Below are 27,517 nucleotides of genomic sequence, written 5' to 3' on the forward strand. Positions count from 1 at the left end.
AACTGAAAATTTTTCAATTTTTTAATTTTAAGAAATTATGCTGCATCAATCATTAATATTATGTGAAATCATTGTGAAATTGTTATATAATTCCATTCCTAACAATATTTAACATTATAAAATGTTAAATATATAATGGATATTTTAAATATAAATTCTTTGATAAATTTTCTTTGTTCTTTATAGACAATATAATATTTATATAAATTATTTTGTATTTTATATGTGCTGTATGTATAATAAATAAAAATATTATATATGTAGGTACATTTTCGCGAAGAAAAAATAGATCTCATAGTTAAATAAATTTTCAAAATCAATTAATCAAAGAAGTTCCTAGATGAAAGCTTTCCAATTTTATGAATGCGAGAAATAATACCGAGATACACAAAGGAGTCTGCGCAAAACTAGTTTCCTTCCTTCACCTTCATCATCCAGCGACTCTTTTATTTTCGGCACAAGTGAGATCAGGCATCATAATGGCGATTCTATAATCGCGTTCGTTCCCTCGGGTTAAAATGAACGGTTTCGTGCAGAGAATGCTTAGCTTTCGCTTCCGCATTGAAAGCTTTCGGTGGATGAAAGTTTAGGAAACCGGAAGCTCGTTGTTCGCCCTTGACTGGATCGAACGAAGTCGTATTCTCGTCCACGGCCAAAGATCATCGTTTCTCTTTCTATCTCTCAGGAGTATGCTCTAAATATTCCGCTATTTTTATTTCGCTTTCAGATTTTATCGATTGCTACATTGTTGGTGCAATGTAATTCGCCCAAAACGCAGACAAGAAAACGAAACGAAGAAAATAGTGGTATCTATTATTAGTGGTATTAACTGCCATGCTATCTTTCAATGTTTATCTAAATCAGTGTTTCTTCACAATTTTCATTAATTTTTATCTTAAAAATGTTATTTAAACAATATAAAAGCGATAATAAATTCTTTTAATATTTCTGAAATATTGTTAGGCTCCTACCAAAATTATCTTAAATTGATAAATTACTCAACATATTCCAAATTAATAAATTTTTATAATAATTATATTATTGCATAATTCATAATTTTAATTTTACAAGAGAAACTACATTGAGAAGAAACAATTAATTGTGGTCTTAGACAGAGAAAAATTCTATTAAGTCACATAAAAAAAGATTCAAGCATCGAGATCGAGAGGGATTTTGGGAGATCATTGAGGTTGAAATTTACCCTGGATAGAGATCTCGACTTCGCGATTCTTGAAATTCGATACGCCAAAAATAGGACGACATCGTAATCTCTGTGGGATTTTCGTGTTTCCATCTACTATCAATCTCGCTTTTTCTTTTCATACGTCGCAGCGCATAGGCTTTGTCCTGCTGACGTGTGCTCGGTTTCCAAAGGGGGTATAAATTGTCGGCCCTAAGATACGATCCTCGAATCGAATCGGAAAGACCTAGTTCTGCTGTTAACCGAGACGTAGATAAGGTAGGAAAAAATGGGGAAAAAAGAACAAAGTGAGAGACAGGGAGCTTTCGACAAAATATTTATGGGTGAGTTACTGTTAAGATATACTAAGAGGGGAATTTCCGCTTTAGAAAACTTAAATTTGGAAGTTATTAATTACAGGGGATCATCGAAATTTATCGCGCTCGAATTCGAGATTTTAATTTGCATTCCGTTAACATTAATATCGCTCTTAATATAAATCAATATTTAGTTAGTCCAATTAATTTATGTTATATTAAATTACTATTATGGCTGTTATTTATTAATGACATTGTCAATATTATTGATATTACATTAAATAATGATGGATATATATAGATATTAGCAATATTTAATAATTTAATAGACTAATGTTATTTTAACATCTATCTCTATTAATCTATATTATAGAAATATCCACATTATTCACAAATCTTAACTTGAATTAATCTCTATCACTAATCTAATAATCTTAAAACACCGCATCTGATTAATATGCGCAAATTTTTAATTTAGATATTACATAATCATTGTCCATCTTTTATTGTTGTGCAATTTAAATTCTGATATTAATAATACAAATACGTAACTGTATGCATCTCTCTTCACAACGGCATTGAAAAAAATCCTGACTTATACTATTGTGAAATAAATGCGATTTCCAAGTGAGCTCATAAGTAGTATTGCATCAGCTATAAATAAGACTCATTCAAAAACATGGAGACGGAAATAAATCCTTATTTCCAGACTCTATTATCATATGTATATACGCGCGAGTGTATAGTTACTATCGTTTTACTGAATTATTTAAGGCTATCGATTCAGAAATACTTTTCACCATTTCTCTATCCATTATCCTAACATTAAGTGGAAACAAAAAGTTTGAAAAAAGAAAAAAAACTGCAAGTTATTTTCTAGTATATATTTTTTATATCACATTTATGATGCAATTGTGTTATATATTTTATATTTCATTATATATTATTATAGTTGATTTTGCTATTTTATTATTACTTTTATTATTCAATGTATATTTTATTTTGTATTTATTTTGATGTATTTATTTTTTCTATGGCCAATAAATAGTTTTATCTTAAATCGCAAAAGTTTCGGACTCTAATCTGATCCTGCATAAGCTATCCTGAATCTCGAAACGAGGTCCACGTGTTTTGGCAAGTGGATTACGACGGATTACGTACGCGAAGTCACCTGAGACGTTATCTCACGTACAAGGACTGGTTGGGTTTTGCCCTAAAGGAGCAAGTCTTCAAGGCCAAAGGCCAGAAATAGAACTAACTGGCATTGCAACAACTTTGCTGAGACTTAATGTGCACGATAGGAAAATCGATAGATGTATTATTAATACATAATCGCAATCCTGCTTGACTCAACAATAATGCGGTTGACGTCAGTTTTTCGATTTTTGTACGCTATTTTCTACATCCCTGTCAAAGACTTGAAAGAGACGTTTCTTTTGTAATCTTTTGAGTGCTGTTAATTGATTTTTAGAAATTAATCGCGCGTGTTTATAAATATAAATATTAATTGACAAATATGTAAATGAAAAAACTATATATTATATAATTCACTTGAATTCTTACTCAAACTCGATTTAAATAAAACGAAAGAGACAATCAGATGATACATCATAAGATAAGAAACACCTTATAAAAATGTAAAAGCATACGCCAAGTATACAACAAAGTACTATCTAAACTTATGTACAACAAATAGAAGTTGTAAAGAATAAAATAAAGAAAATATTAAGACTAACATACTTATATATACTTGGCTAATATTTTATCGTAAAATAAAAGTTTTCTCACTCACCGATCGATGCACAACAACGAAGTTGGTCACGGAGAAGTTACGTCGATCTGTAACATAGAAGTATAAAAATCAAATTATAACGGCACCATAATCAATTAAGATTTCAAAAAATTATTATTGTATGAAATAAATATAATATAAAAATCACAATGAGTATAAAATAATAAGTAGATATTTAATCAAATAATTTAATAATTTCCGAAATAAATGATATTTTTAGGTATAAACATAAATGATACATCATATGTAAAAATCTCTTTTCCCCATTTTTTTCAAACATTATAAATAAAAAATGCTCCGCTGTCGCCTGATGTCTCCCAGGCCTGCTCCTCCTCTCAGGTTGTCAGGGTCATCAGGATCTGGATTGATTTGCACGAGCGACTTTTTGCACAACAATTCCCAACCTAATAAAAGATGAAAGATACAATATTGATCAGAAAAGTTAGCAAAAAAAAACTGTTTGGGTACTTAACTTCCCCTTCAGGATAATACCTTCCAGGTACTGAGCTTTCCCACTAACGTCAATGTGTACCCAATATGTAATAGAAAGGAAAATTTCCTCGACGAAAAAAAATACTCCGAGAAAATAAGCGCCGAACACCGGCCACTTTTTTCCTCGTCGCTACAAAATATTTTCTTAATTATAACAGACATTATGAAATAAATTATAAAATATAATATCAATATTAAATATTTGATTTCATAATAAATTTATTATTAATAAACGGTCAAGATATAACGACTCTTAATTATTTGCATCGCTCGATGATGCAAGTTAAACGCGATGCAATGATATATTTGAATACAAGAAATATGTATACAGATTGTTAAAGAAATGATTACCTTGTAAATATGTTATAATTAAAAAGATAAAATATATCATTTATAATTCTTTTATCTATCGCTTTGACTTGTATTTCGTAAATGAATAAATTGCGCTAGATATTTATTTCGGTAAATAGTTGCCTTCATATGTTTACTAATATTTAAAAATATGAATCTCAAACGATTAATCTTTCCAACATGATGAGAAAATGTAAATTTATAAAATTAATGTTAACTTTGAAGAGAACTTCCCCCGCTAATTTCAGTTTGTTCTGTTTAATGCGCGTGTATAATATTTTCGGTGCAACGTTTATTTAAAAAAAAAAAACTCCCAGAAAAGGTTAGACGATTTTTTCGGAAGTCAGTTCGCGTATCAAATCGAAAGATAACAGGGTCATTGGCGAGTATCCAAAGTCGAATATACGCTGATATGAGATTTATATCGCAGTCCGAGAGAAAGCAGGATCGAATTGTCAACAGAGAACTATAGAACTACTCGCATTCGAGATAAACGCAATGAAAATCAGGTCATTCGCGAGCGAGCGAAAATTAACGACGAAATCGTTAATGACGCCTTACTCCTTCCATTGTTTTTCACTTTGAAAATTGGGACAATACCCAAGAGAGTAGCTCAAAAACATTAATATATTTCGTTTAAAGATTTATCCAAAATTGATACATATTTTTTTTTATTAACATCAAGTTCCATCTGTAACAAATAATTTCTAGAATTTCATAAAATTCTACTTTGCTTTTTATTTAAACTTTGTTTTGAGAATTTATTTTTGTACTTTACATAATTTTAATATCAATTTTAGTTTATTTTAACATTTATATAAAGCAATTTCTAAAATTAGTTCTAAAAAGTAGTATGTGCTCTTTAGAATTTAATTTTTGAAATTATCTCATAATTGAGGTAATAAAATATTTTTAATAAGAGTAATGAAATGCTTTTTCCCCTATTAGATAAGGAAAATTGCTAAAAAGAAATAACGAGTGTTTCTAGACAAAACACACACCGCGAGAGAAGTCGGGCTTTCGAAATGAATCAACCCTGCAAGAACGGATATTCCGCATTGGCGTAAAAATCGCGAAACAAGTAGTGGGCGGCATGAACTTTAACGGCAAAGTCGTCGTTCTTTCTCTTTCGAAAAGATAAAGAATGATAAGTTGGAAAAAGTCGATAATCCTTCCTAGATTCCAGAAAAGTCAGCGTAACAACTTGTAATCGCAACACGATTACAAAACGTCAAACGTACTTTTTCCGCAAGAAAAAAACCAATAAACAGTATATGGAAATATATATATGTGTGCATGTGTATTTGTATATTTATTTATTTATTTATTTCATGCAACGTGAGTTTAATAGAAATATTATATTTTTCAAGTAAACTTTGTTCAAAAGGCTTATAAAAACTGAAACCGCACGCACGCAACAATTTCTATAAATCTTTATATCAATATTCTATTAAAAAAAAATGTAATTAGTAGTTATTAAAAATTAAATAAGAAAAAAAGAGAGTTATAAATTCTTCACTTTTATTATACGCAAATAAAAAAATATATAAGTTTTTATCGGGATTCTATATCGTATAAATTCATAAATTCTACATCCTTTTATATGTATTTATTTATATTTTATTGTATTATTCTTTTCCTGATTCTCATTATACTTTGAAGCATTGAAATAGCATGAACGATTGGAACACATCATGAACCGCATGATCAAACATCGATAAGAGAAACTTGACGGAGATAAGAGATAGAGAGGAACTCAAACGATACTGCACAGAAAATAAAACGTCAATTCTACACTTCTCGCAATCAGGCCGTTCCACTCTACTTATTCTCGATGCATTTCTTCGTTCCTCTCCCATTTCCGATATTCTTCTCACGTGTTTATACTTTGCTTACAATTGCATAATAGCGAATGCATAAATGAACGAGGAACTTGAGTACTAACGCGTATTTATGTATCTAGAAATTATTCAAACGATATTCACATATGTATTTTGAATCGTTAGCTAAAAATAAATCATTATAGAAATATTGTAAAGAAATTACGGAAAAACATCAATTTAATATATAATAATGTAATCAATATATATATAATATAATAATTATAATTAATAAAATGTAATAAATAATGAACAAATAATGTCAATATTATAATATATAATTTCTTTTCCATTATTAAAAGATAGAGCAAGCTTTTATTATGTAGAATCTAAACTAAAAATAATTAAATTTTATCATGAAATTAATAAAAAGTGTTATATTACAGACAATTCTTGTGGAATAATAAAAAATGTTTACGCGAAATCTCTCTCGGATATCAATATTTTTTCCTTATTGTTAGATACAACTGCATCTACAGACGCGATTTAACGCGACAGCGCAATCGGAAATGTAATCAGAATAGAAAAATGTATGTGCATATGTGTGTGTGTATATGTGTATGAAATAAAATGCAGGAAAAATGGGGCTAATTTTTTTTACTACATTTTCGCTACTCCGTTTCTTGCTTTTAACTTTCATGCGCACTTTTCTATTCTCCGACCACTTTTCGCGCCTATAATATTAAATATTGAGAGAACGATTATCGTTTATAAGTTTCGCGTTTACGTGAAATTTCGCTTCCCGAGAGAATTTTGCGTTTCTGACGATACTTTTACGAGAGTTATCGAGGAATCTCGTGAACCGGGAGTGCGCTTAAACAGAGGGTATTCCCTGGGGCTGTTTATTCCGAAACTGAATCACTGATCAAGCCAAGAATCGGAATCCCAAGTCGCAAGAAAGAAAAATAAGAAAAAGCCCTATTAGCAAAATTTATATTTTTTCATAGATAAAAAGGAAATTAGGGAGATTAGTAATAATGATTTTAATTGACAAGAATTACTAAATACATATTTAATTTTCGGCATAATTAAAATGATATAACTGCATACGGAAAAATAAATTAATTTATTAGTCAAAAAATCGAGCGGATTAAAGATGCGTTATTTCGCGAAAATATGTTATATTGGGCGACAGAAAGTACATAACTATTCTCTATTTGTATATTATGTAGAAAAACAGTAGATGTTGAAAATTTGAAGTGGACAGAATAGTTCCACCGTGTATGTGTGCGAACCGCGAAGGATTTTCTATTCTCATATAGGGACATCTCGCTCGCTTTCTCTTCTCTCTATCGATTCACTAAGCGGTCCGTAAGGAAGAAGCGGCCTTAAGGGCGCACGCTCAATGGTGCTAACCTATTTACCTATGTAGACCCGCCGGGACACCACACCGGGTGACTCATTTCCATCGATCCGCCGGCATTTTCTCCTGCAACTTCCGTTTTTCTCTCTCTTTCTTTCTCTCTCTCATTCTTCTTTTTTCTCAATGAGGGGATGTTTAATTAAAGTCCTCTTCAATGGTAAACACGAGAATTAAGCTTACCGTGAATGAAAGATTATACACAGGATATCTCAGATCAACTTGTAATTCTTTTTCCGGTTTATTCATTCTTTTCGAGCAAATTGGTTAAAGTCTTTCTTAATAAAAATTAATTATACATTCTTGTATTTTTTAACATATAGGTATACAATAATTAATGTCTGTAATATCTTTAATGTAAATAATTATATTTTTTACATTGATTAAATTATGTTACTTAAAATGATTGAGACTAATATTTTTAAAAATATTTTTTCAATATTTTGAATGTTAAATTTTTAGCTTGTAAGTTAAAAATTGCAAAGCTGCACAGCTTTATAAATTAGAAAAAAGTCGATTCCGATTTCGCAAAAGTATTCATATGTGAGTTCTTCCGCGATGGACCTTGGCGTTTTAAATTATGTCAAGTATTTGTTGTGTAAATATTGTAGAATTTACGAAGAAAATATTTTCTATTTCCACAGGGCTTTTATATTTTTAAAGACAATTTTTGTTATATACTCTCTCTTCTTAACCTTCATTTCTAGAATAAACCTTTCGTATTTTACGATATTTATTTATGTGCGTTATGTATGTGACGGAATAATGTTGGAAAAGCATACTATATGTATCACAAAACTTTGGACAAAAACCTATAAATTCGCGGATTACACACGTTATTTTATCCCATAGCTGGCGTATCTACTTCACAAACTTTCGTCTTAACTACGGCCTCGAAACTTTGTCATTCGTTTCCTTTCTATTCGCGATGTTCGTTCTATTCGCTACGAGAATTTCGCAGGGTGGATGGAGTGAATGCGCTTTTTGTCTCTTCCGGAACGAATGGCGTGTCGCTTGTTACAGAAAACTTTGATTGAGACAGGATAGAAGTGATAGCCGAATGAAGCTTGGTATAGCTTAATCGGCTTTCTTCATCGACCTAGGATTTGTGTTAAAAGCGAATCACATAGAGTACCCTCCTACTAAGTTTGGAATCACACATTTCACAGTTAAACAATCGTATGGCAGCGATCTGTGTAGACTTTTTTGTATCAATAAATCGTAAAATATTTAAATAACATTTTTATTTATGACAGGTCGCTGCCATGCGATTGTTTAACTGTCAAATGTAAAGTGTTTCCAAACTTGTGAAGGGTACTGTATGCAATAAATAACAAATGTCCATTTATAAGACTGTTTTTTGTTATCACGATTAATAATATTTCAAATAATATACTGATAAAAAACATCCCATTTTAAGTTTAAATTCTTGTATGTTACGAATTTCTAATTAAAGAATATTTCTTTAGAGAATTTTTCTCTTAAATTAAGAGGATTCTTTTGACAGATCTGTGTAGATTTTTTGTATAAATAAATTATAAAATAAACGTAAAATATTTAAATGACATTTTTATTTATAACAGATCGCTGCCATGCAATTCTTTAACTGTAAAATGTTTACAAAATGTGTTTCCAAACTTATGAAGATTACTGTATACAGAAGCTATATATTTTTTGGATAATCCCTACAATTTTACCCTACATCTGTCAGTCGTTCGTTTTTTACATCATCGGTTGTCACTCTTTGCTTTAATGAAACACTTGCTTGTAGCTTTTGAAGACCACCAATTTATTTGTTATTACAACATTAAAACTTTATCCTACTTGGGAGAAAAAGGCAATCTTATTTTAAACATCGTTATATCTCGGAAATTAGTCCGCCGTTAATTCGCTGTTCCTACAAAACGGGAGTAAGTTTATTATCCTATAGCATTTGAAAGTTATAATAGGCTTCTGTTTATCTTCACCGGATTATCTATAGTATACTCTGTCTTGTCTTGGCAAAATGCCTGCAGGATTATATCGATCTGCCAATTTATGCTGAAAAGTATTCTTTTTATTCTTAAATATAAAAATTTCTTTCTATGATTCAATATTACAAAAGAAACATCACGAAAATAGATTTTATTTGATGTGTTTACGATTCCTACGTTAAAATGATATATATAAAAGTTTCAAAGTTACAGAGTTATAATACCATGTTTATTGAACTTAAAATAAAACTTTTTTTCCCGATAAAAAACTAGTAAAATAAAGAAAATCAATATATTATTTTAATTCAAATTTTTTAATTAGAAACTGTCCTCTTCTTTAAATTACAATCTAATTAGACAAATATATAAAGAACTTTGTAAAAATTAATCTTTATATGTTTTTTATTAATATATGTTTCTTCATCAAATATCTTGTTTACATATTATATTTTTATTTTTACTTTACTTTATCTTTTATAAAATATACTCTAATTTTGATATATGAAAAAACTTACTAAAATTAGAATAAGTATGCAGCTTCGCAGGATTTATTTGTCGATTTCTCACTGACACTACAATTTTCCTGCTTTAGGCGAACATAAAGAATATCTCTGTTTAAACTTTGTTCTGCCAGAATTTCGGTTGAGCGGAAAAGCGTCGTTTCTTCCTTTATCATTTGAGGATCTCATTGTCGTGTACTGTATCTGGGTGTACATGGATGTACACATGGATTCCCTTTAGAGATGGGAAAGGACATTTTCATTAAGCTGTAATGAGTAACAATGCAACTCGGATTTTCGCGGTTCGTTATTCGTAAAAGAGCGATTTGCGGGTTTAGTCTCTTTCACTTGCTACCGCGACAATTCCTCAACTTTCAGCTAGACCGAATGTTCCCTCGCTTTCCTTCCTCGTCAGAGTAGGTGAAATTCCTTTGTGTCAAAGGAAGATGACGCGAATGAAACGAATCGCTTCTCGCAACGTAACTTTTCGCGCTTGAATATGTTCTTTTGCGAAAAAGTAACACTTTATATCCGATATTTTACTTCAAGGAACTGAGAGAAATTTTCGACTTTTAGGTATTGATACTAGATGTAATAACATTCGAACAATATTCTTTTCGCTGAATATGTTGTTAGTTCTTTCTCGACACAAAGTTTGAAATTTTACGACGACATTTATGATTTTAAAAAGTTTCACAAAATTATAGACGTCGCTATAAATTTTAAACTTTGTATTAAAAACTGATAAAACATAATCGTTTTGATTCAATATAAAAAAAATCTTTGTGCTTAAAAAGTTAAGTGTCTCTCATAACTCGTCTAAGAGTCTTGACGTGTTGTCAAACGACACTACGTTCGTTCTTGACATCTTAAAATTATAATTTTATTTTTATTTTCACAAATCACTTGATAAGGACTCAAAGAAGGGTCGAAACGTTGTGATTTAATAAATAATATTTGCCAGTACGGTCGAGAGAAGAATCTTACCTTTTTTTTAAAAAGTTAAGTTTAAACTTTATATTAAAAATAATTAAAATAAGAATTAAGAATATATAACATATATGAAAAAGTACGTGTGGAAAGGAGTACAAGAAAGTAGATTATTTCGTTCTGGAGAAACTGGAAATCTCAGCGAAAATAATTTTCCCGTCCATATCCGTCCAATTACATTTTTAAATCTTTAACGACACACACACACATACACACACATGCACACACATACACATCTGTCATAAAATACCCAAATACACAATCGATAATGCGCATAACCAGTCATCCCATGAAACGTCCTAATTTGAGTTATGACATTATTTTATCAAATTAATTAATGTAACATCATCGCGCATCGTCGCACTATCTCAAAGCGACAACTCAGAGCTTAAATATTAAATTGCATCCTGCATATACCACTACGACGATTTTCAGTACATAACGTGTAACGTGAATTTTTCTCTCTCATGATATTCATCCTCCATTTTTGTCTTATTTTCAACTCAAACATATACTAATAATAATATTTGAAATAATGTTTAATTGAGCTTAATTATATAAAAGCATAATAAAAAATAATTAAGGAAATATATTTAAAGAAAAATGTAATTTAGTTACACAATTTATATAAATTAATTATATGGATACACATAATTTTTCAATTTTACTAATCTCTTTTTAAAACATTTAGGAGTTAAATATTCTTATTAGAGACTTTGTATTGCTTTTAATAATGAGATTAAGAAACAGAATTATATAATAGATAAAATTAAATAAAATAATAAGTAAACATGAATTCGTATTAGAAAATTTAGCACCAACGGCAGATTCGATCTTACAATTTAATTGCAAAATTCAGAACTTGACGTAATATTGCATTAGATTGCAAAATCAGATGGATCTTTTGTCCAATGTCTCGCTATTCAATCCTAGATTGCAATTTGTGACTATAATCTCTCTCTCTCTCTCTCAATCTCTTTCGCCAAGTTCCGGCCGATTCGTTAATTGCACAAGACAGATCGAGATTTTCGCAAGCACTCTCGCAAAATTAATGTAAATGTAGCACAAAACTAACTTCGACGTTGCAAAATTGCGTAACAGCAGACATTCATCTATTGCACAAAATTTGTTTTTTATTGAACGCAAAATGTATTTCAATAAAAAAATAGTGTGAATTAATAAAACGTATTTCACAATCCAGTTACAAAAAAGCTTGAATTAATTCATCTTTGAGTCAAAGCGATCAGTGGTAACTCGATAATTGTTTACATGCGTCGCCGGCGGAAGTGATGATGGAATTATGCCGCCAGCAGTTTGTATTAAACAAACAAAATTGGACTGCCATATCACTGGTAGGATGCGGGACGCGAATATGTCATTAATTAGCAACTAAATTGCTGCACAATCCAAATATTTCAACTGTAAAATATGGATAATTTCCTGTAATGACATTCTCTCTGCCCAATCAATCAATATGTTTATATTACTTATAATTTTTTATAAAAAAAGAAATAATAAAATATAAAATATAAAATATAATATATAAAATTTCTGTTTCAAAATAATAACTTTACAGAGATGTTCATATCTTATTTTTAAAATAAAAACGTAGATATTTGAGAATCGCCAGACAGAATTTAAAAAAGGTAAGAATCTTCTCTCGACCGTACTGGCAAATATTATTTATTCAATCTTATTTTTAACTTGTCAACAATACAAGTAACTGCGGCTGAAAAGTAGTTTTAAAGACATATTAATCAAACATAAAAATATATTATTAGTTAAAACATATAATTAATCTGATTCTAAAATAGTTCCAAGCTTACACATGCGTACAAAAAAAGAGAAGTTTATAGTTATTTAAAAATTATTATAAATTTAAATTAGAAAAATAATTTTTTTTTCTATCTTTCTTTTCACAGTTATATAATATAAAAAATAGTAATATCAAAAATTTAAATTCTTTTTTAAATTATGAAAAAAATTGTACAGAAAGTTTGCATACATATGTAGAATTTAAGAACATTAAGAAAAAGGGCACATAATGCTATAAAGTATTTTATATGAAATTAAAATATTATTCAAATTAATTTAATAACAAATAAACAAAATAATTAGTTACACATTACAAAACTATATACTGAGCCTAAAGCAATAAAAAATGTGATAATAACTTAAAAATCATCATTCCGAAACGAATAAAATATTGAACATAAATATTAATATAAATTGAAAATAAATTTCAATAAGGTGAAATTTATAAATAATACTCTCTTTTAACCTATATCTATATATTTTCTAATTTATACTATTTTAAAGTTATAAAACCATGAAAAAATTCTTGCATTAATATATTGATATTGATACATATAATATATTTATATTTATCTTAACATTTACTAAAAACTCTCTCTGCTGTGTATGTGATAAATTTTATAATTTTAAATATAATATATTGCTCGTAATTCATATTTTTCATTAAATAGCATTTCTACTGCATCGAATGAATGCAGCAAATATTGTAAATTTTATTATAATTAAAATAATTTTATATATATATATAACCGAGCATTATTATATAATGTTTCTCTCTCATGCGATGTAGGAGAGAGGGAGATCAACAAGAATGGTCAGTACTAATATTGCTGCGTGTAGCCTGCGGAATGCTCGAATTCGATTTTGAGTTCGACAATATCCGCTAACAGAATCCCGGAATATCGCCTAAGCGACCGCGTATTGCGTCGAGTCGCATCTCGTTTGATTAATTCGCCGAAACGGGTAATTACGCGAGCAGCGATGTAGTAATAGTAGTATCAAATTGTAAAGGACCAAAGATTAACGAGCATTTGCTGTCAATTTTGCAACATTATTGATTAAAGATCGCTTTAAGCAAAAGAGAGAAAGAGAAAAAAGGAGGAAAAAGCAACAATATATGTTATTTTAAAATTAATATAACAAAGTTTTAATTATATAATTTTATATTTATCATATTTTATATAATATATAAAAAAATATATATACATAATTTTATATATAATCTCTCTCTTCAGTCTCTTTATGACATTATCTTTGAGAAAAATTGATTTTTTAAGTATATATAAAAATTTAATTTATAGGATATTTACAAATTACGATTTTATTTTTTTACTTTCTTTAGTTTCTTGTTAACATATAGTATATCCTGAGTTTCTATAAAATTTTTAGACTTTTTAAATATTTTATAAACAAAATTATTTTTTAAATATATATTTTAAACAAAAAATTTGTAATTCAAAAGATTTAATCAAATACAAATATTTCCGTCACAAATTCTATTTAAATTCAAAATTTTACGAATGAATTTTTAGATGTTTATGATTTTTCTTTTAATTTCGAGACAAGTCTGCTATCCTGTAAAAATTCTTAAATTTCACCCTTCTCATCGTCTTTTCTTTCGTCTTCCTCGCAAAACGGAATAAACTTTCCTGTGTTTCAAACTGTGCTTTGTCGAAAAAAGACCTCACTGATTCAATGTAGTCTAAGAGAAATGTAGTCTAAGAGAAATATAGTCTAAGGAACATAGTATATAGTATTTAAATACTGCTGAAACACGCGATTTTCTAGAGAGTTTTACCGAACAAAAGCCCTGAAGTAAAAATATTTTTCTTTGGTAAAAATATAAAAAAGTAGACAAGTGGAGGTAATTCTTTCCTTGAGAAAATTATTCAGCATAAAAAAGCTTGATAAAATCTTAAACTATTATTAATAACATACAAAATTATACCTTTATACAGTCTATTAAAGATAAAAATCTTTAAAGATAAAAAAAGAATTATAAAAAATTATCAACATGTTATAATATACAAATATATTATACATATTTTAATATATAATGTAATGTATTTGTGTGCATTTCAATTATTAATATAAAATAATGTTAAAAATATTTTAAATATATCTCACATATTACATTACGCAATAATATTTAAAAAAGATTACTATCGCAAAAGTAAATGCATAATCATTTCATAAGCAAAAAATAATAAATGAAATCAATTATATTGCTTATATGAAATTGCTCTGCCATCGCTTAACGTCTCTACTTTTGTTCCTCTCTTGCTGCTCCTTCATAGCACTCACGCGACACTCGCGAAAACACTGTTAATTGCGATCGCGCGGTACTTTGCACGACACTCCCGACGTTAATTGCGCGCTTTATTATATTGCACTAGAAAAACAAATGCGAAATCTCTATTTCTTCAGTACTTGAAAATTAGACGTATTCATAAACCACACGTTGCACGACAATAACGTGTGTATATATATATAGGTTTGGTTCTAGTAGGATGTATTATTATACAGGGTGGTCCTGAAATAGTTGATCAAAATCAGGGATTGGATTGGGCTCGTCACAAGAATGAAAGTTCCCATAAACGTTAGTCCAAAAATGCATTTTGAAGTATTGCCTCCGAACAATAATAATAGATTTCAATTGTGACAACAGATCACTCGATTATAAGCTATTACTTATTGAACACATTAATTAAAAAAGCACAAATTGTAGGAAGTACGATGAAAACTTTGAAAGTTTTTACTCTTCGAAATTGATAATTAAATAAATCGTAACTCCTGAAGGATTACTTTCGCGGTAGTAATCTTTTTTAAATATTATTGCGTAATGTAATATGTGAGATATATTTAAAATATTTTTAACATTATTTTATATTAATAATTGAAATGCACACAAATACATTACATTATATATTAAAATATGTATAATATATTTGTATATTATAACATGTTGATAATTTTCTATATAATTCTTTTTTTATCTTTAAAGATTTTTATCTTTAATAGACGTTTTGAACTAAGGTTTATGGGAATTCTTTTCATTCTTACGACGAACTCAATCCAATCCCTGATTTTGACCGACTATTTCAGGACCGCCCGGTATATTCCAGGGCAATTTTCCCACAATATTGCGCAAGTCAATTTATCGCTTAGCTAAGAGACGATTGATCGTCAGAAAGTATATAATCAAAATTCGATATTGCAAACATTTTTCCAATATACAGATCCCGCGAAATATATACGTATCATTAATAAACAGTCAATATATACATATGCTATTTCGTTACTTACAAATCAAATACAACCGGAATACTCTTACATGTCGTTAATTATATCGCGGGGATTAATTAATTGTACGAATGATCGTACTTTTCGAAAAATAATACGATATTATACGGAGCGACTCGCGTAGCTGTCCGTTCGCTCCGAGTTTTGCCGCGCGAATGACATCGAATTCACAGATGTTAACAATAGCGCGCGATATAAATTTGTACGCGTCGTACAAATAAATGCTGAATACCGTATGGCCATTTTTTATCACTACGAAATATTTAACACATTATGAAATGCGGATGTTCATTGAATTTTTCAAATTAATTTTTATAAATTCTTATAAATAAATTATTATAATAACAATTATTATAAATAAATTATTATAACAACAAATTATTTTAAATAAATTATTACAAAAATTAAACATTGAAAATAAATGGTTAATACATCATACACTGCTTTACGCACGCTGTTTTAATCTCTCGATTGATGTATTTACTGTGCGATCTGAATTCGAAAATGATAAATTATATCAAAATCGGCGAAAAATTGGAAGTATGACGTGAAATATATTTAATATATAAAAATAATTATCGCTTGTGAAAAAAAATAGATTTTTATTTAATAAAACTAATTCGTAATTTTTTTTCGTCACACTTCATTCCTTATTTAAATATATCAACAATTTTCTATTTTGATAAATATAATAGCCGCTTCGGTATTTGTTTACTTCGTCAATCGTAAAAATTAATTGATCGCGCGAAGTTGAAAATTTCCAGTTGTTTACAGGGAATAATCGCGTCTCCCGAGCTACAATCATGGATCTCTCCGTGCGATTAATTAACTGTCGCGATAAACGATACGTAAAAGGGTATCACGGCGAAGGCTATTTTTAGTTCAGGTAACAAATTGACACGATGAAGTACACAAATTGTTATAATAATAAATGTAGATTTCGCGGAATTCGTTAATTGGGAAAATATTATGCCCGCGATATTAAACGTTTCTCAACAATTATTGTGTGTTTCAAGATATGAAATGGTACCTCAAAAAAAAAATAATAATACACGGATATCGTCTAACTGCTCATTCAAGCTCTACTAACCCATTGATGACATACATACATACATACATATACATGTATATATATATATATATATATATATATATATATATATATATATCGTAAAGTGTAAACAAAGGAGCGAGCACCGAACCTCATGACATATAATGTACTTTGTGTGTGTGTGTTCCTTTAACAATTAAATTATTGAAATTTATTATGTACATTTTAAATTTTTAATTAAACTTTGATAAAGTACAAGTATTATTGAAAAATGATAGAATACGTCTCCTTTAACAATGAAATTATCGAAATTAATATCTCAGGCTTTTATAACACAATTTTTAATTAATTAACTTCAATAAAGTTATAGTATTGCATGTGAAATAAATGCGCATTTTCTTCAATAATTAGTATATATTATATACTTTATATATATATATAAAATTATTAAAATTCTCTTAATAAACAAAGGTAAAAAATATGTTAATTGCGTAGAATATAAAAATAAGAACATATTTCTTTGCATTATTAAAATTTTATTACTTTATTATATTTAAATTTGATTTCAAAGGTCTTAAATTTTTAAATAATATTTATAAATATTATTAGATGCTGAAAATCCAAAGCATAATAAAAAAATATGATTCAATTAAATTTTGTTGGGAAAAAGGTCGTTCTAATTTTTGGCAAGGAATATCAGAGTATAAATTATTCGCTCGCTCTTACCACATATCTCAAAGATCCCAAACTCGGAGAAAGAAATCAATCTTGATATGTACGAACTAAATATCCGTCGAATATAACGCTTAGGACATATAATTTTGCGTAAAGCTCTTTCGTAGTTCGATATACGCAATTCCGGAATTGGATCGAGGAAACTTCTTGCCATCTATGATGATCATTCGAATTGGATCGGAACTTCTTACTTATTACACGAACGCGTGTGCGTCAGTTTCTTGTAGAAAGTAAAAAGTTCGATTGAGAATAGCAATCCGAGGAATTCAGTGCAATTTTTATTCTCACTGATAGAAGAAGTTGCGTGAGCGAATCTCGTTCATTCGCAATACACGAATATTGAGAAAAATATTCATACAACCGTATATTCAAACATTTATTTGTATTATATTAAAATTTTAATTTAATTTATTAATCAATTTATAATCAATAATTTAATTTTTATATTTTTAATTACTTTTACTGCGAAATTTATATATATATATATATATAAATTTTAATTCGTTTTTAATTTATAATACATATCATTTATTTTATTTATTTTTAAAATTTTATTATATATAAATAATATTAATTTTATCAAATTTATTTTATTTTATTAATTCTTTTTATCAAGCCTTTTATACATATAATACAAAAATAAAAATTCATATAAATAAATATTTTAAATGTATCGTGTCAAGTTGCTGTAATGAAATTTGTATCTATAGTGTTTGTTTTTTTTTTTTCGACGTCAAATTTGAACGGAACAACGAGGAAACCTTGAAAGAGAACTCACACGAACTCGCGTTCACTCTTCGTTGCGTGCGGTCGCTCCTGCTTTTCGCGTGATCGCCGCCTTTCGGGTGGCTCGCGCCCTCGAGAAAGAAACGATACCCTCGAAGAAGCGATTTCGAGAGCGTGCGGTTACGGCAAAATCGTGAAGGGAAACACGTGCGCAACCTCGGTGCTTTAGCGCGAAGGCCGCTCGTTATTATTACGTGCACTGTGAACCGATCGATCCCACGCATTCGAGGCTCGAACAATGATATCCAAGATTATGTGTGTGTGTATTTCGTTCCTTTTTCGTTCTTTTTCACTTATAACACAATATATAATATTTTGACATAAAATTATATCAGAGCAGAACGCGGTTGCACATATATGAAATAAAACATTTTATATAAACTATGTTTCTCTTTTGCTGAATTTAAATCTAAAAATATAATACAGTATAAATTTTGGGTGTACAATATGCAACAATTGTAATATGTATATATTTAGATTTACAATTTAATAAAAAAAGTAAATTATATATGTATATACATATGAAATATAGATTTTTCAATATTGTGTAATAACTTTAAAATATTTTCCTCCGGTAAATTAATACTATAATTAATTACTATAACAAGAGAAACTATTTAATAAATCAATTATTGGATATGTTTCGTGCTATTCTGTTTCTGAATGCAAGTAAATATTTTTTATCGTCGCTTTCGCGTGGCAGATGCATCCGACAAGAGATATTGCGAAATGTGGCATCGATTAAAGCGGGAATTGTATAAATGCGAGCAAGTAATATGTGTCATTGAGACAAATTAGTATATAATATGTTGCTAAGGTTGAAATAATAAAAGGCGTCTTTCCGCATGATCTCGTGACAAGATTTCCTAGATCAAGATGCTTCTGGATCACATCTGTGAATTTTTTTTTTTATGAAGCAACTTAAAAATTGATGTTATAAAATATTTCCCTTCCACATTTCACAGAAAAATCATTTAATTTGTACAAAAATGCACTTTTAACATTCGAGATATTCGTCGACCATGTTTATTTTATGACCATGCAAATATTGAAAATTGACATTCAAAAATATTTAATTATACATAACATCAATTATATCAATATTATATGTGTGTAGCATTAGTGGATCACAAATAATTATTAATGCAACTCTAAACTAAAAAGATAAATAAATAAAAAAAATGACATTTTTCATGAAAATAAAAACATGGTAAAAATTCATTTTGCGCTAAGATTATATCGACATTTGAGAGATATTAAATAAAAACTGAGTTTTTCATATATAATTCGCTTTTTAACGTAAATAATAAGACTATTATTACTTGCATTTATTTGATTCAAATGACTTAAATGTGAGTGACGTTAGTCGCGTAAGCGGTAAAAATAAAACTTGTAAACTATTTTTCTCAGATAACGTGGTTTCCACATTATAATTAGCTTCATTGACTGCACCTTTTCCGCGTTGTGACGCATATGCGTAAATGTTTGCGGTAAAGACAATGCATAATTTTCATGCATATTCAAACTCAAACGCATCCGGATGTGCGATTTTGTATCATCCCGATAATAGAATTGTTCGGAGAAATCACTGACAAAGGCGAAAGAATAGATTCGTTTATTTTGCTTATACAATATTTCAGTTTGATGTAATTTCCAATTTGTGATTGTTGCGTGTATCCGAATTTTTAAATAGAATTAATTTAACAAAATAAATTTAATTTTTAATTTTGCATACAAATACATAATCTAATAAATTATTATATATTATTATCTCTTATAGTCAGTCCACTTTCCAAATATACAGTACCCTCCATAAGTTTGGAAACACCTTACATTTTACAGTTAAAGAATTGCATGGCAGCGATCTGTTATAAATAAAAATGTCATTTAAATATTTGTCATAAATAAAAATGTTATTTAAATATTTTACGATTTATAGATACCAAAAATCCACACAGATCGCTGCCATACGATTGTTTAACTGTAAAATGTAAGGTGTTTCCAAACTTATTGTGAGGGTACTATATATATTATATATATATATGTAATTTATAATGCGTTACATTATATTACATATGATTTGATTTACATTATTACATTATTTCGTCTCATTCAAATCCCTAAATATACGTGCGTTTAAGGTAAAAGAGATAAAACAAAAATTGACAATACCTATACTCTTCCTACTTGTATTAGAAACTATATAAAATTGATTCCTGTAAAATGATTAAACGTTCCACATTCGTATCCCCTCATTTACATTTTGGCATTAACCGCACAAAGGGCGCGGTACCATGCGAAAAAGGAAGAGAGTGGTGAAGAGAAAGAGCGAGAGCGTGAACGAGAGAGACAGAGAGAGAGCTCGAGAGCTCGAGGGGGAGAGAAACACGGCGCCGTGGCGAACGTCGCGACGCTCAGTCTACCGGCGTCGTCCGAACATGTACGATCCGTCAACGCATTCCTGCTCGACGACGCCGTTGCCGCTCGAAATCGTCGTCGTCGTCGTCGTCGCCGGCGACGAAAAGGACGACGACGGTCTAGCCGCGACCTTGCCCGCGAAACATCGATCTGACATGTCGCGGATTAGAGCGGAACGCCGGCGTCCTAGAGACCGGTTCTACCAACGTCGACCTACTAGCAACGTAGTTTAACCCTTTACGGAACAACGGTTATATACTGTACAAGATTTATTCCATAGTACGTACAAGAAATTATTATTTTACAAATATATGAACGGGGTGTGTAATCTTATATATTTTGTTCTCCGATTGGATCCATGTTCATTGGCACGAGTCACTTCGAATTTAAGAACAAAGGTTGTTTAAAATTATTTCATGTTTCATTCAATAATATATTTTATTTGATTTTACGAAAAATATCTCGATTGGCGAACGCATATAATCACGTGTATCCGTAGTTGAATAATAAATAGTATTGAATGTAACACAATGTTAAATAAGATGTAATAATAGCATTCGTGAGTGATCGAATTTGGTAGAATCGATCCTAGACCGCGTCGAGATCGCGAGTGTGAAGATTGGTGCTTCATTCTAAGCCGCTAAAAGTGAAGGGGATGACAGTCCCTTTAAGATTGGTTGAATCACATAAACTATTTCAACTGTAGGAGTGACATAAAGTGAAGGAGCGATTGCTTCATTCTCTACGAAACAATCGGTGTCGAGTTGATCCGCGGCATCGATAACGCTTATCCAGAAGCTTGTTGTGAAACTTCGCGAGGGTGGTTAGAAACGTGGAGAATCCGCCGTGGAGACGCCTGCGCTTTTCAACCCCTTACCGATGTCCTTGGACGCGGTTGCCACGGTAGACTCGGAGTAGCGTCCAGACGCGCTTTTAAATTCTTCACGTCTCCGAGATTGATAGATGGAAAGTGGCGGATGAATAACGAATGGTGACCTACCTACGTCTTGTTGTCGCTCTCTTCAATTTATCGACGAAGTCTTTCTATCGTAGCGATCAAACTCGAGATACGCTCAATTCTAGGTTTTTTTTTAAACCACCTACGTGAAAGTTAGCCCACCCTAGCATTCGGGATAATTAAATTGCCGTACGTCATTTGATTGCACATTGCTCGCAAAGGTTTGTATTTTTTCTAGATGTGTGCAGATAAAAATACAAAATAATATGCAAATATACGCAAACAATGTGCAATCAAATGACGTATTTAAAATTTAATTTTTTTCAATTATCGGAAGGCTAATTTTAGGTATAGGTTTTTTAAACCGACGTAATTAGATCATGTTCTAATCGATAACATATGAAATTTTTCGATTACGACACTTCAACAATCAAATGTGAAAATTTTAATCTATATATTTTAACGCAGATAATATGAAATAGCTCTTTGAAATTAATAATGAGATGTGTATTATTATTAATATTTGAAATTTCTCTTTGTAATAATATTATGATATTTGACTGAACCTTTTATGTGTTTCGTATATTAATTTTCTTTACGTTAATATATATTCTTCATTTTATTAATAATTGACTATTATCAATGTTAATTTTTTACTGATATAATTTTCTTGATATAATTAATTTTTATTCGAATGAGAAAAAATCTCAATTTCAAATTTTTATATCTCTTACAGATTCATATATTTTTCAATCTTTTCTTTATGTTGAGTATACTTTTCTTGTATTTTTGAAAATATCTAAGAATCGACGTTTGCTCCTAAAAAAAGCACTTTGAGTAGTTTGGAAGTGAATTCTTCAATTTCTCAGATGCATAAAACGCCTTCGTTGGCCGTGATTCAATCGTCATTCCTATTTACGTTTAAACGAGTTGGCACTCAAACTGAAAACCGTATTTCAGCATGAGTGATGTGCGAAATGACACGACAGGCTATAAATCGGAAACATGTGAGCACACTCTCATTACAATCGAAGACAGTTAACTCGTGTTCTTTGACGTCAGTTCTATATTTTCCGGATTCTCAAATTCCTTAGGTGAGCGCTTAACTCTTTTTAAAACTTCGATGATCCATCAAATTCAAGTCAGCTACATATCAGATGACATTTTTTCCCCAAATAAACTGTCAAGTGAGAAACATGCACGCACAAAAGTCGACAATCCTATCAACAGTCGAATCATCGATGACATTTTGTAACTTTTAATCTCTGAAGAGGAGAAATCTCCCGGTAAATTGACAGGTAAAGTACGAATATATGTCTGTCGACTCTTCGAAACTTTGTTCGCCTCAATGTTGCCTCGACTGCGAGGCACAGTGAACGAAGGAATCAATTCTGTCATTCGCCAATCAAAAGGTTAACTTAAAGCCATTGTATCTATCAAATAGATCAAATAGAAAATATGGCGCGAGAAAATTATGCCAATCAAAGATAAAAAATAACGGTGTTAAACGATACAATGTCTGATAAAATATAGATAAACAAAAAAAAAACCGCGAATATTCCATCATCGATCAAAGAAAAAATTTAAATTTATTTTTTCATTAATATATTATATTTTTATTAAATGTATTATTTTGAATATCGTGTATTAATTGATAAATTAAAAGGTAAGAATTATAATAGTAAATATAATAATTTTATAATTCTTAGAAAAAATAAAGAAACATTTTCCACGTTTAAATTAATTAACTTTTTTAGTTGCTATTATTTATTGGTAATAAATTTGTTACATTTCCAAATTGCTGTTATTGATAAGAGAGAAGCAATATTAACTTTTATACGTACATGCTCTTACATATACGCACAGCACAAATATATCTAATGTGACAAAACTCCGGGCCATTCCTCTATGAATATTGCAGTATCTAAATCCAGGTTTCTCTTGAGAGTTGACTTGCTCTATACTAACTTCTACTTATCCTGATCCCTTCGGTTATCCCACTTCATCGTTTCGCGTTTCCATCGCCTCGAGGAGACCAAATATTCGTGAAGGTTACGTTATTAATGTTTAATGTTTAATAAGGAAATATCTCTCCCAAGAGCCACGAAACCCGAGATACGATCCTTCTCAGTAGAGAAGCAACGCCCAATTTGCACACAAGCTAAGAAGGCCACAGCTTAGATTTCACGTTGCAAACATTTTTGCGTCATTTTTATACGTCACTAAATCATCATATGTGTATCAATTTTATCATAATTAACATGTATGAATTTTACATAATTATGATAAACAGATACTAATAAATTTCAGTTTTTGTTTGCTTAATATAAACAGTCTGTAGTTAATTAAAGATATTTGAAAGATACGTTCCTGTGTATTATGTTATCAAAATTGTAAAAAATATTTTATTAACCATAAACATATTTTATTAACAGGAAGAGATGCAAATTTATTTCCGCGTTATTGCAAAATCATGGAAATATTTTGTTTTAATTAGTTTCATTATAATACGGTGACCCCTTATTTAAGTTTGAATAGAAATCGTTATTAATTATTATATTACATTATTCATTATGATTAATTATAATAGAAATTTATATCTATAAGAAAGTAAAGAAGAAGGAAAAGATTACCCCTACAAATGCGCGAAGCCATCTGTCTCGTTTTAATTAATATATAATATATATTGGATGTTGCACGCAACTTAAAATTAGTTTCGCCATGACAAAACCGCCAATACGCGATCGCGGCGATTACGGTAAATCAGGTTTCGAAATTGCAGTAATTGCTCGAGGACCCTCGTTCGTGCTCAAGTTGTCTTTCCAATACCGGGGAAGTTTCACGCGGAGAAGTCATGCTGATATATGACATCGACGTCCGGCAATTTTGTCATAAACCAATTGTCGGTGGTTAGGAGCTGTCGCTTTTCGCATTTCCAACTGAAAATTTGATATATTGCTTAATTGGCCGTAAATTATTGACTTCGCTGCAAAGTTGCTTCGACGCGTCTTTACGGGGATGGAACAAAATACCTATATAACTCAATTTTTCCGCTTCTCCTTGAGGATATCAGTTTTTAATTTGCTATACATTTGCTTTTTATATTAGCATAAATATTAGTTAAAAAAAAATTCTAATTAAATATTCGTATTTTTTTAAGTTTAATCTAGGTTTTAAAAAATACATTAAAATAGAGAAATATGAAAATTGAACAAACAGCATCTAAAAAATACAAAACCATAATGTTAAATATTAAAAAAATATGAATTATATTGAACTAAAATATTACATGAATCTCGATCAATTGTAATAATAATGTGATAGTTAGAATGTTTTATAAGTCAGTTATTATATTATATTTTAATAGAGAAGTTAGATATAGAAATGCCGATCAAAATGAGATTAATAAACTGATTGTAATGAGCTGTAAATATGTCAGTAATAGAATGCTAAATATTCACACATCGAATGTTAAATTCTTGATTCGTCGCGGTCTACCGTTAAAACAGCCGGAAGAAACCCTAAATTATACGTTCGTAATCATGAATATAAAACGAAGCGGTTCCAAGAAAGCGAAGGAGAAATCGTTGATGAGGCGTTTTCGTCATAATGATCGTGTCTTGTCGTTAATAATACAGTCAGATGTATTTACAGATAATACACTCGCGAAGCCACATGTGGCATATATATATAACGACCAATATACGACTGGTACGATTGTAATTTCGTCCGCCATTGCGACGAGTAGCTTCGAGAAGGGGACGAAAGTTTCCGTCAAAAAAGTGCCATTACTCGCATCCACGTCGGATTTATTGCCTGATTTTTTGCTTCTTGCGACACTGCTATAGATTAATCGACATCGTTTTCATCATATTTTCAGATGCACAAAAAGAATAGTCAGACATCAAAATGATTAAAGAGAAAAATTAATGCATACGTATAACCATTCATTATTTTTTATTTACTCTTACAAATTTTGAAAAGAATTTATATATATATATATATATATATTTATTTGAATTAGCATTTAACTTTTATTTTATTTTATTACAGAGAATTTTTTTATATTTACATTATAGCCAATAAATATATTTCCGCATTTTAAATTAATTTTTCAATAAATAAAATAAATCAATTCTTAAATTTAAAAAAAAAAACAGATTATTCAACAAATCATTCAGCAATCATTTAGCAGTCTCAAAATAATAAATAATTAAATTTTAAAAATTGAAAAATTTCACAAATAATATAAGAATAATAAAGACGAAATACAAAATAATATTATCTCCCCAACTTAAAAGTAGTTTAAATCACCATGGAAAGCGATAACTGGCCAACTTGAATGACAATGGATGAACATAGTTGAGCTTGGAATGACGTTTAAGTGTGACGTACTTTTATATACCATATAAAGATCTAATAGATTTAAAACGAGAGGTGCTTGAATCGCCATCATGGCGAGAAACAATTGTGGAAACCGACGAACTTGTCGCTGGAGCTTCGTAAATAGACACTTAACATGATATTACGACTTCCGGTCTGGGATGGAAGTCAGTGAGCCTCCGGACAAGGAGGTGAACCACCCAATATTAATTAATTTCTCTTCGAGCGTCGAGGACGTTTCTCAAGCAGAGACTGGCGAATCAAGCAACGTGATTCTAATCGCCTTCAAAGGCCTCATAATGATCAGCATCATCGTCACCGCTTTATTAGGAAACGCGTTAGTGATCGCGAGCGTCAGGAGACACCGGAAGTTACGAGTGCCCACGAATCGCTACGTAGTGTCCTTGGCAATGGCGGATCTTCTAGTGGCAATATGCGCTATGACATTCAACGCCTCGGTCGAGCTTTCCGGGGGCACGTGGTTGCTAGGGAGCATTATGTGCGACGTATGGAATTCGATGGATGTGTATTTCAGCACCGCCAGCATCCTTCATCTTTGTTGCATTAGCGTGGATAGATATTACGCGATAGTCAGACCGCTCGAGTATCCGGCCATTATGAGAACTGTGACAGTTACTGCTATGCTAAGCAGCGCCTGGACATTACCGGCCCTTATCAGCTTCATACCCATATTCATGGGCTGGTATACCACGCAGCAGCATTTGGATTTTCGCCGGAAAAATCCGCAGGTAGCGATCCTCGACGCGATATATTTCAGAATTCAAATCTTTATTTATTCAGCTCATTCGTTTTCTTTTTATCTTCATAATAAATCACACCTCACATCGTTCAGAAAATTCTTCTTTACATTATAGTAAAAAATTTATTAATTGATATATATATATATATATAAATTAATTTATTAATTTATATATATATATATTAATTAATTAATAATCAAAAATTAATTATTCTCTCTAAATCTAAATTCGACGAAATAACATTTCGAACAGATATAATTCCAGAATCAAGATAGGTATTGTTTCACAAAATATCTTCAATATTCGTTTATCAATGCTTCTAGTTCCCTGCTTATCGCGCTCTCAAGAATTATATGAGGTGATATTATAAAAAGGCGATTCCTTATTTCGATTCCCCTATAGCTTTGATTGCACCCTTATCTCATGACATTAATCTATTTATCGCTTTTCCGATCCCATTGTCTATAATTTA

General features: G+C 30.1%; 1 protein-coding gene across 10 annotated transcripts in view; it reads left to right on the forward strand.

Moving 5' to 3' along the window:
• The window catches only part of LOC114936227 (octopamine receptor beta-1R), an 81,803-nt gene that overhangs the window by 28,389 nt on the left and 25,897 nt on the right, over nucleotides 1–27,517 (forward strand). Inside the window, exons 1-3 of one of the 10 annotated variants that reach the window (XM_029309356.2) lie at nucleotides 22,594–22,908; nucleotides 22,996–23,199; nucleotides 26,206–27,033. The exons of 3 other annotated variants lie outside the window; for them this stretch is intronic. In XM_029309356.2, the coding sequence (XP_029165189.1) occupies nucleotides 26,446–27,033 (588 nt within the window). In that variant the 5' untranslated portion in view covers nucleotides 22,594–22,908; nucleotides 22,996–23,199; nucleotides 26,206–26,445. Of the gene's footprint in view, nucleotides 1–21,778; nucleotides 21,935–22,593; nucleotides 23,200–26,202; nucleotides 27,034–27,517 lie in introns of those variants that run through there. 6 more of the 10 variants (XM_029309350.2, XM_029309349.2, XM_029309352.2 and 3 more) reach the window with 6 other exon arrangements.

Source organism: Nylanderia fulva, unplaced genomic scaffold, assembly GCF_048542155.1.
Source record: "Nylanderia fulva isolate GAGA-0341 unplaced genomic scaffold, ASM4854215v1 Scaffold4, whole genome shotgun sequence".
Lineage (NCBI taxonomy): Eukaryota > Metazoa > Arthropoda > Insecta > Hymenoptera > Formicidae > Nylanderia > Nylanderia fulva.